The 10,602-nt window shown below is 38.1% G+C and overlaps 2 protein-coding genes across 2 annotated transcripts; both read left to right on the plus strand.

Annotated features, from left to right (window-relative positions):
• The first annotated feature begins 13 nt into the window (after positions 1-13).
• Positions 14-5,186, plus strand: Tsp_05734 (G/T mismatch-specific thymine DNA glycosylase). The gene is made up of 5 exons (XM_003379960.1): positions 14-57; positions 235-317; positions 532-1,134; positions 1,315-2,037; positions 4,369-5,186. Exons 1-5 carry the CDS (start codon positions 14-16, stop codon positions 5,184-5,186), a joined length of 2,271 nt encoding a protein of 756 aa, XP_003380008.1.
• Positions 5,187-9,678: 4,492 nt separating this feature from the next.
• On the plus strand, positions 9,679-10,596 carry Tsp_05733 (hypothetical protein). The gene is made up of 5 exons (XM_003379961.1): positions 9,679-9,771; positions 9,828-9,971; positions 10,031-10,130; positions 10,160-10,352; positions 10,419-10,596. Exons 1-5 carry the CDS (start codon positions 9,679-9,681, stop codon positions 10,594-10,596), a joined length of 708 nt encoding a protein of 235 aa, XP_003380009.1.
• Positions 10,597-10,602: the final 6 nt, after the last annotated feature.

Here is a 10,602-nt window from a genome sequence, read left to right on the forward strand (position 1 = left end):
TTTTTACAGGGAAATGTCTGTTTTTATCCAGACTGATTCCCAAACGTCTGCAAGCTAGTGATGATCATCTTTTGCCTGAGTACGGCATCGGCGTCACCAATATTGTTTCTCGAGTTACTCGAAGCAGTTCGTGTTTGACGACGTAAACAAATAGATTCACTTTTGTTGTCTTCCGGTCTTTTGATTTTTGCTCAGCAGCAACTGGTTCTTACATTAGCAATATTATTATTCTAGCAAAGAGATAAGAGAAGGTGCTGCCGTGCTTCGGCGCAAAGTGCTTCATTACCATCCGAAAATTGTCGCTTTTAACGGCAAAGGTGAGGCAAAAGCACAAAGCAAAAAAATCGCTTTCAAGGCATTTGGTGTTTTATGTTTATTTGTTTATTTTGAAAATTTAAATTGTTTTCCCCTTTATTTTTTGCCCCTATATTCGATCGACGACCGTGAAACGCGTACGCGCTAGTGCCGCTCGTCCATTACCGTTTGTTTATTGATTGTCTGTCTGTCAAATTAATTGTTCTCCAATTTTAGGTATATATAGTGTATTTTGCGGAAAATCGACAGTTGAATACGGCTTACAGAAACAACGCATCGATGGAAGTGATGCGCTCGTCTACGTTATGCCATCTAGTAGTGCCCGATGCAGTCAGTTTCCTCGTTTAATTGACAAGGTTCCATTTTTTGTCGAATTGAAAAAGTTACGCGACCAGCTTTGTTGCCATAACACTAGTGGTGGTGGTATTGGATCCGCCCGGCATAGATTATTGTTCATGGAATCTCAGTCGCAGATTTCGTTTGACGGTTTGCCTGAAAAAGCGAACGGAGGTGATTTTTATGTCGGCATGTCCGACGTGGAAGGAAATGTGGACGACAACGAGCAGCAGGTGCTTTTGAATAATCACCAAAACCATACGCTCACTGATTTTGATACTTTGACTTCTAAGGATGTGGCGGCATCGACGTCAGCTGTTGAACAACAATTGCAACAGCATGCCGCAGAGGTGTGGTCTGATCACCATGTCGGTGATATTGGTTCCAATTTGTCGTTGGATTTGTCGGCTTGTATTGAAAGTGGCATGCCGCCAATTATGCAAGTTGAAAGGAAGCTCGTTGGGGAAGTGGCGACGAGCGACAGTGAATCCACGTCATCATTGGTTCGGAGTTTTGCTGCTGAACAAGTGCCACTGGCTGCGGCCACTGATCAGCAGCAGCAGCAACAGCAACAGCAGCAACAACATGCAGTCAGGGAATTTTTCGGCGAAAGTACGTCTCAATCCGGTTCACAAGTAGCCGAACGTAGTTCCGAATCTCCAGGCCAAGTAGCCATGAGTCAGGTGGAAAGCCTTGCCGAAACAAGCTCGCCCAAAGTTCCAACTCCAAACAGTTCTTCTAGTCTACCGCAGCAGATTGCTGTCCATGTTGAAGAAGCAATCGAAGCGGTCGTCCAACGTGCTCGCGACGGTCCCTTGGAAATGCCAGCCTTTCGCACTCCTCCCGAAAAGCATCACCCGCCTGCTAATGCGCATCAGCACAACATGTTGGCCAATTTGGCCATGCAGCAGGGTATTAATTTTGGTCTGGACGAGTTGGGCTTATCGGCGAAGCCGGATCAGTTGTTTGCCTGCTACAATGACCAAGTGCCGTTCGGCGCTTATTACCAGCAAGCGGCGGTGGCCGCTGCCGGTGGCAGAGGTTCGTATCAGCATCATCCGTCCCCTAACGACACCGGCGCATCGTTTCTCAACTCCAACCAAGCTTGCTACGGTTCCGTCTTACCTCAGTGGACATTTGGCGCAGTGCCAGCGACATCTTCCAGTAACCCTGATCTGTACAGTCAACAGGCGGCTCAGGCGTGTCGCCTGATGCAGGGCCAGTCGACGTATTTCCAAAACGCCGCTTCCGGTTCATTTTCAAGTCCAACTGGAAGCATCATAGGCCAGCAGATGTACAATACGGCGCTTCCGACTGTCAGCGCGGAACTGTCGTCCGCATATTTTAACCAGCAAACCCAACAGTTGCAGTCGTCCTTGTATTCAGGTTATTTGTCGCCATCCGATTTTCACCAGCAACAACAGCAGCAGCATCAGCAGCCGTCACAGAACAGTCCATTGAATCAATAATTCATGAAAGCGCTCGTTGGAGAAAGCATATTTGAAAACTCCAAAATGTGGTAACCTGTGTATGTATATGTATGTCTGAGTTTTTCTGTTCGCGTCGCTTCTTCCTTCATTATATAATTATAATAATAATAATAATACGTTTAATTTCTTCTTCTCGAAGCATGCGAATTTTTCTTTTCCTTTCTATTCTTGTTTTTGGCATTTTCTCTATAATGCCATATGCTCAGCGATTCGTAGCATAGCAGATTGACTGACTGACTGACTGACTCTCCATGGTCTTGTGGTGCTTCTCCATGGCGAAAAAATTTCTTCATGCATAATAACGGGAAAAGCGCTTCATCATTTTTTAGCCTGTTATATTTATCATTTGCAACTACATTTTTTGGCATACGAACATTGATGCATTGTTTGTCTTTCATTTTTTCTCTCATGATTGTCAAACAGTGTTGTGTTTATATTATTAAGTAAGGTTGAGCTTTTTCTTTATTCTTATACTCACCACACAACACTTAATTTTTTATACTCGAATGAATGAAATGACAACCGTTTGCTCAGGGAGCGTAGCTTATGTTTCACATTTTTTTTCTATATAACTTTCTGTCCCAGTTCAAATTATTTTCCCATTTTATGTCTCAGCGTGTTTGCAATCAGCAGTCAAATATTATTTTGAAATTTGTTTTTTGACGAATATCCCACATCCTTTGTCATCATCATCATCATTAGATATTCGAATACACACCAATTACTGCAGTTGAGATTTATTATTATTCGATTCGAATGATAATTTTGTTGTCCTTGTCATTTATTTTGTTTGTTTGTTGTTTGCGCTCCCGCGTTGTGACTCAGGAGATTTTTCTGCTACTATCGAATTAGTAGAGAAAACGCTGGCCAACATGATAGCAGAAAGAGTGTTTTAATTATTATTATTAAAACAATTTTTTACGCTTATCAATTGATATTTTTTCCTCTCGTTTCCCAGAGTTGTTTTCAGTACTCTTTAGTGCTGTATCTCTCTTCCTCTCTTTCTCCCTCTCTCTCTCACTCGTTGCGAGCTAGATTATTATCTCTGCCGTTTTGGTTGACTTTTACGCTGAAACATTTTCAACTGGTTAGTTTTTTTTCATTTTTATGTACATATTATTTATTATAGGTTTTACGAACGTTGTATAATTAAACGTTTCCTTTGTCGAATTAAAGAAAAAAAATTTATAATCGAAACAGTCGCTTTGTATAAAGAACGCAAAAATTCTTCATGTTATGTTTGTTGTAATTGTGTAAGTTTGTTTTTGCATAACATAATTAATGCTTGTAATGTTTTCTAAGCTTGGACGAATGGACGGTAAGTTGTCGATTTGTTTTCTGCAGTTGTATTTTATTGCTTTGCTAATAATCGGTTGCCAGTGTTTTTCGCTGCCTTGTTTGGCAATAGGCTGGCGCACATTTTCGACAGATTGTGTTCATGCTGCTGCTGCTGCTGCAATTGGGAACACGATCGATTTTTTTTTTCAAGCACGCTTGCAGCTTTTGATTGCTGTCTCTTAAATTGGTCGTTCCGCATCCAGATGGGCAGCTTTTTGGTGGGCGTTGCACTACTTTTGCGCGCATTTGTTGAGAAATGAGATGCTATGTCTGCACACGCTGGAAACGGGTCGGGTCAAGACCGGCTGTTTACTTAACGAAAATAGCTGCAGCATCAACATTATAATAATAGCAATTGGTAGTAGTACAATGTGTACACCTATGAAAAAAAATGCATCTATATCATACGACACTGCACCCACCCACACATGAACTTGTAGATACTGATACCACTAGAAGCATTTCACTTCAAGTTTTTTTTTTCATTTTTCTGACGATGGGACATAGAGAGGCTTTGGTGATTGTTCCAGTACATGTAAAGCTGTCTGATCATCAACAGCAGGTTCGTTGTAACGGAACAGGGTTCAAGAGAAAAAAGTTTTTGACACACCCCGCACAACAGTTGAATGAATGACACTAATTTGTGAAACCTGTTGTTGTCTTTGTCAGTGATGTGTATGTGTATGTGCACGGTGCAGCCGGGTTATTAAATAAAACGATCATCTCGACGAAGCTAGTCGGCGAAAAAGTACCTACAGAGTGCTGCTGCGAATGCTGCGCTGGCGCTTGGCCACTGTCGACGATCTGACCAGACTAGAGGAGATGGCAAAAACTGAAGAATTCGACGTCGGCTATTCGAACTGGATACTCTATTATTCCATTTCACCAGACTCATTTTACGTGTTGGAAGATTGTTTGGGTGAAAATAGCAAAATAATCGTCGGCTATTTGTCCCGTAACAAAATTGACGAACGAACCATGCTCAATCATCACATGCTAATATTGCCACCGTATCGTAAAGCTGGAATTATGCAGAGCTTTTTGACTGAACTGGATCGTGATTGGTCTGGTCCGATTGTTTCCAATGCCAACCCATACGGTGCCAGGTTGATTGCCTCGTTGGATCCGGACAGAGCGTTGTGGCGTGGTCCGCAGTTTATCGGCTATTTTGGCAGCTTATTACCAGACCGTATTCACTTTAGCAACAACAACAACAGTGTACTACAGTTGACAAATTGTGATCTGCTTGAGGTGACGAAAGAAAATTTGAACCAAGTATTGCACTATGACAGTGGGAAAATTCATCCAACATGTCGAGATGCTTTTTTGACTAGCTGGATGATTCCAGAACGGGAAAGTGCCGCCGCGGCGTTGGCATTGTGCGCCATGCGCCACGGTACGGTGGTCGGTTACGGTGTGATGAGAAAAATTTCCGACACTTATTACGACATGGCACCTGTATACGCAGATGACGACGCAGTTGCGATGGGTTTGATGAAACAATTGTGCGCTTGGCTTGTGCAAATCGCCGGTTCCGGTGTGCGCATTTATTATGCTTTTCCGATCGACCAGAAGCCAAGTGTACGTCTGGCCGAGGAGCTCGGTTTGAAAATAGAAGATCACGAGACCAGAATATACCAACGCGAATTGGTCGAAAATCTCCCCTGGAAACACTGCTATGCTATACATCAATTTTGGCTAATCTAAGCGAACAAACAAACACAATACTATATATATATATAACACAGCAACAACAGTAGAACAAGGATGCTGTTATACTCTGTTTTTTTTTAATTATTTTTTCCCCTACCGATCAATTACTACTACACAATTCTTCTTGTCGGGGTAGCAGTTGTAACTGGAGGCTTTCTTTTATTTATTACTATTAATATATTATTATTATTATTTTCTCCTTTTTTTCAATTTGCCCGCCACAGCAGCTGGCCTCAACACAAAGCGGCTTCTCAATTATGGATGACCTCAACCAGATGAACAATTGCTGTTGACCGGCGGTCATCGCCGGCGCGCCTGTCACCGAGTTGTGCGCTTGCTCTGTTTAATAATTTATTGTTGTTTCTTTTTTTATGCTTTTATATTGAAAATAAGAACAAAATAAAAAAAAGAGAATTCAATGAATCAGTTAGAAAAGTGAAAAATCGCAGCAGCAGCAGCAGCATTCATTACATCTAATAACAACGGTACAAATAAGATCAATGAATAATTTTCATGAATGGGGTCAATTAAAAGCAAAAAACAAACGCAATTTAAACAATTTGAGCAGCTTCTAATGGCTAGTTGTGTGCAGTGATGGTGATTTTTTATTACAACTTTCTTTTTCAAACTTAATATATATATATATATATACATATACATATACATATTTTTCTATTTTCAGAATTATAGTATTCAGTCTTCATATGTGCTTTTTCTTTCCACTACTCTGATGTTAATTTCTGTTTTGCCTGGGCGCGGGTCAATATTTACGCGTAAGCCAGCACGCGCATGCACGCTTCGCTGAAACTCAATTTGCTTTTCTGCTTTCTAGCTCGTCTCTTTTGCGTTTTGATCGATCGATCATATTTGTGCGTGATTAGCAGCACAACAGCCTCCCTCCCTATTCCCATCCTATTCCAATCCCCAACTACCCAATAACGAACAGTTGTATTTATTTATTTATTTTATTCAATTTTTAGAATTATTAGTTTTTTGTTGTTATTTTATCATTTCATTTTTTAAGCTAAATTTACTCGACTACTGTAGGTGGTTAGTGTATGAAACAAACACACAATGGGAGAGAGGGAGAGACAAAATAGAGACGGAGCCTGAAAAATAAACCAAATATCTATCTATCTCTCTCTATCTATATGGATATTTGATAATGTAGATGAGAGATGAATAAATTGCAAAAATAATAAATGGAAACACAACAGACACGCTTTTTTGTCAACTTTTTGAGAACTGCGAGCAGACGCGCGCATTTGTTCCGCTTTTAATGACGTGCTTTGATGCGTGGGCAATTTGGCGAACGTTCAAGCAACGAAGCACACACACATATATTACTGCACAAGCGGTTCACTTTTAGCACACACACAAACTAGATGAAGCTACGGCACGCGCCGCCAAATGTTCAGCAGACAATAGCAATAACGGAAGACGGACAGGGGAGACTGGCCCGGCCCGGAAACAGCCGCGCCGGCGCATCTTCTGGCCTCGTCCAAGTCAACACAGCCATCATGCTAACCACAATCATCAGCGATAGCTAGCTAACACGTTAGCCAGCTATCTGGCAAGCGATTTTCGTTAACGAGCTTCTTCCGATGCTTTTATGTTCAACAACGCGTGCCCATTTGTTGTTGTTGTTGTTGTTGTTGTTGTTGTTGATGTTGATGTTGTTGTTGTTGTTGTTGCTGCTGCTTCCTACATGGATGCAGCTAAAGCTTTGTACTGATTTCTGAAAATGGCTTTCAATTATTGGAAGAGAGAAACGAGAAAAAAATACTCGTTTTGCCTTGTAAAAAATTATTATTCATAAGAAAAAAAACAATACCATAATGTTGAAGTTTTGTAAATAACGAATGCTTTATCTTCTTATCATAATTCAAATATTTTGATAAACAAAAGACCGAATGTTTGTGTATGTATGTGTGTGTTTGTGTGTGTATGTAGATGACGAAGCAGAAAGTTGACGGAAGTTTTAAAAACCAAGATTGATAAGATGAACAGATTTTGCAAATTTTTATTATTACTTATCTGATGAACAAATTTGAAAATTTTCAGATCAAATTCTAAATCGAAATTGTTACAAATGCAATTCGACTTGATCTACTTTTTTCATTGCATAATTACTTAAAAGTCGATTTTATTCTTGATTTTCGTCATTAATACGTACATTATGATAATAGTAATTGTTGTTCATGTTGTTACTTCAAGCTGTTTAGCTGGTTTTATTATTTTTTATGTGTATTTTTTTTCATTTTGCTGCTGGCCTCCCACCTGATCGTTGAAAATGAATTTGTTTTTCCAAAGCAGCTGCTGAAGTGAAAATTCAATTTCAAAATTTCAACCAACTCTTGAAATGCAATCAAACATCGGCTTTAAAAAAGGCAAAACAAAAGAAGATCTATTAAATGTAATAAATTGATAGAAAATTGCTTGTTGTTTTTTTGGTTGATGTTGTTCAGCTTCATTTGAATTTTTCATTTGTACTTTCAATTTGTTGTTTGTGACTGAGCCAGAGAAAGCGAAAAGAAAAGACAATTAACGTACAATAGCATTTCTCTGGATTTTTCTCTTTTTAAGCAATTTTGAATTTGCTTTTGCCGTTGCTGCAGTTTGTGAACATTGACGATAAGCACACGGAACAGGCTGGCCTGGAAATTGAAAAATTGCAACAGCAATTTTTTGATTAAGTGAAATAGTGATCAAACTGCCATGGCCGTTTTCGGTCTCGTTTTATCAAAATGCCAAATAAGGACACACCCCATCAGAATTTTTTTCACTTCTTCTGTTTTGCGAACTTTTTTCTCCTCTTCTTCCTCACCCCGCTCCCTCTACCCCTCCCCTTCTACCCCTCTTCTTCTACCTCCCCCTACTGGTAATTTTATTCACGTGTTGTTGGTTTTTCTCTTCTTTAACCGACGACGTTTTTCAGTGTCGAAGGATGTCGATTTTATTTTGTATTTTGTAAAATTTTTGAATTCGAAAAATGTCAAAAATACGCCAAGAAATTTAGTGGAAACGTTGCAACTTGTTCTTCAACAGCAATCAACTAACTGATTGATCAAATTTTCTCCCAACTTTGCCACCACCACCACCAACACCAGTTCATTTCAAGAGCAAAAGCTTTTGTTGTTTTCTCTTTTTTTCAAGAAAGAACATTTAAAAAAAACAAAAATAAGAATGAACAAGCATAATATATTGACTAGGATCATCTGGATTATTCTTATTATTGCTGTTGTTGTTGAGAAGCAATTTTTGATTGTACCAAAAGTCGAGGACAAATCCATAAAAGCGCTCTTCACGTGCGCGCGCATGTCAAGTGTAAAATTTGATTAAGAAATCAAATGCAAATTAATTTCATTTATCCACCGATCACGAATGGTTCTCTTTGCAGATGACAAATTTCTAAGCACTCTACATTCAAATTCTTCAATCACTCTCCTATTTATGCCTCGACAGCAAAACGTAGCACACTTTTAATTGATAATTTTTAAAAATTTTGCTCAAATAACAGAAATCATTCAATAATCTGTTCTATTATCTTCCATGTAAAAATGTTTCACGCTGTGCTTGTGTATCATTATTATTAGCAGTTGCTGATTTGATCACTTTACACTAAATTTCAATTTATAAACAAAACACTATCAAAAGTAATTAAAATAAAATTCGCATTACAAGATAAAACTGCAAATTTATTACAAAAGTAATACAAACAGAAAGAATATCAATATAAGTAAGACTTCATTTGATCTTTGATTGACTATTTAATATATTCAATTATATTGCGTTGACGAGATTAAATTTTAAATGTTCTTTCAACCACAAATCCAGTTCAATTTACTAAGCTAGCGTTTGATTTTCATCCCATTCATTTATTGCTCATTATTCAATAATACACATTCTTACTTGAGCATCCGATTACTGTTACCGTATTCCTCACTTTTGCTGAAAATGCTTTTCAGTTTTACACGGCGCTAAATATTTTTCAGCATCTTTTTTAACATTTTACCATTGAATTTTATTCTTTTTTTAACTTTACGTTTTTAAATAATTTATATTAAGTACTGGTAGTGAATATTTTTTGAAACTGCTTGGACAAACATTTGTTTCATTGAATTTCCAAATTTAACTTGAAAATTTCATAAAAATAATTTTTGGCTCTTTCCGTTAAGCAAATTACTTTCAGTTAAGCAGTATTGTTGCAATAATGTATTATTAATCGTTACCTTTTTTTGATGCTCATTTGTGCTTGGTAATGCAGTTGATTTTTGATCTGTTTGCAAGTTAATTTTGGAAGCAGTTTAAAAATACTGTTTATTTCAGTGATAAATGTTTGTTTTAAGTTTCTCCGTCTATACTTAAAATTTTTTTTGAAATTTTGGGTTTCAATTCCAGCTTTTCATGTTTGACTACAATTTCTCTTCATCAGAGTATTTTAATTAATTATTCTGTTATTAAAACTTCCTTTTTGTAGACCACTATGATACGTTCATTTGAGGAGGAAAAAAAATACATCGAACAAGTTGGTCCACTATTGTGGCGTGTGAAAAAAGGCTTCGTACCGAACATGCGAGTAAGCAAAATTTGCATTCACTTGCGTATTGTTTTTTTATTTCTTTTATTATTCAGGTAGATGGCTATTTCTATGTGAACAAAAATTTGGAAAATTTAATGTTCGAAGAACTGCGGCTCTGTTCAAAAGGAGGTGGCGGATGTTTTCAGCCGGCAGTGAAACAGATTGGTAATGTTGCCTCTTTGCCAGGAGTCGTTTGGGTAATGTTATATATTTGTACATATTTGCATATTTATTTAATTATGTATTGTTTATTCAGCGTTCAATTGGTTTGCCAGACATTCACGCTGGATATGGTTTTGCAATTGGTAATGTAGCAGCTTTTGATGTCGACGATCCGGCTGCTGTTATTTCTCCAGGTAAATTTGATTTAATTGTGTTTGTTTAGCAGAGTTTATGCAAATTTTATTTTATTTTGTGAAAGGTGGGGTGGGATTTGATATCAATTGCGGTGTTCGCTTGATCAGAACAAATTTGTCTGAATCGGATGTACAACCTGTTAAAGAGCAGTTGACTCAATGTCTTTTCGACTTCATTCCGGTGGGGGTTGGCTCAAGAGGTATTATTCCTATAAATGGCAGGTACAGTGAATAAATTTTCTCTTATAATTTATTGAAAATTTGTAAATATGTTGCTTTTGTTGTTAGAGATTTCGAGGAATGTCTTGAAATGGGTATGGATTGGACCCTTCGTGAAGGTTATTCATGGGCAGAAGATAAGGAGCACTGCGAAGAATACGGACGTATGTTGGAAGCGGATCCTGCTAAAGTTTCAACAAGAGCGAAAAAGCGTGGCTTACCACAAGTTTTCCGATTTCAAATTTAATAGATA

Source organism: Trichinella spiralis (genome assembly GCF_000181795.1).
Source record: "Trichinella spiralis strain ISS 195 chromosome Unknown Scfld2, whole genome shotgun sequence".
Taxonomy (NCBI): domain Eukaryota; kingdom Metazoa; phylum Nematoda; class Enoplea; order Trichinellida; family Trichinellidae; genus Trichinella; species Trichinella spiralis.

Bases quoted from the DNA above. Each gene is read 5' to 3' on its own strand.
- Tsp_05734 (XM_003379960.1), top strand. From the start codon at position 14: ATGTCTGTTTTTATCCAGACTGATTCCCAAACGTCTGCAAGCTA. The intron at 1,135-1,314 runs GTGAATCCACGT...CCGAATCTCCAG, and splicing joins GGAAGTGGCGACGAGCGACA to GCCAAGTAGCCATGAGTCAG. The intron at 2,038-4,368 runs GTTATTTGTCGC...CCATTTCACCAG, and splicing joins GCAGTCGTCCTTGTATTCAG to ACTCATTTTACGTGTTGGAA.
- Tsp_05733 (XM_003379961.1), top strand. From the start codon at position 9,679: ATGATACGTTCATTTGAGGAGGAAAAAAAATACATCGAACAAGTTGGT. The intron at 9,772-9,827 runs GTAAGCAAAATT...TTTATTATTCAG, and splicing joins GCTTCGTACCGAACATGCGA to GTAGATGGCTATTTCTATGT. The intron at 10,353-10,418 runs GTACAGTGAATA...TTTTGTTGTTAG, and splicing joins ATTATTCCTATAAATGGCAG to AGATTTCGAGGAATGTCTTG.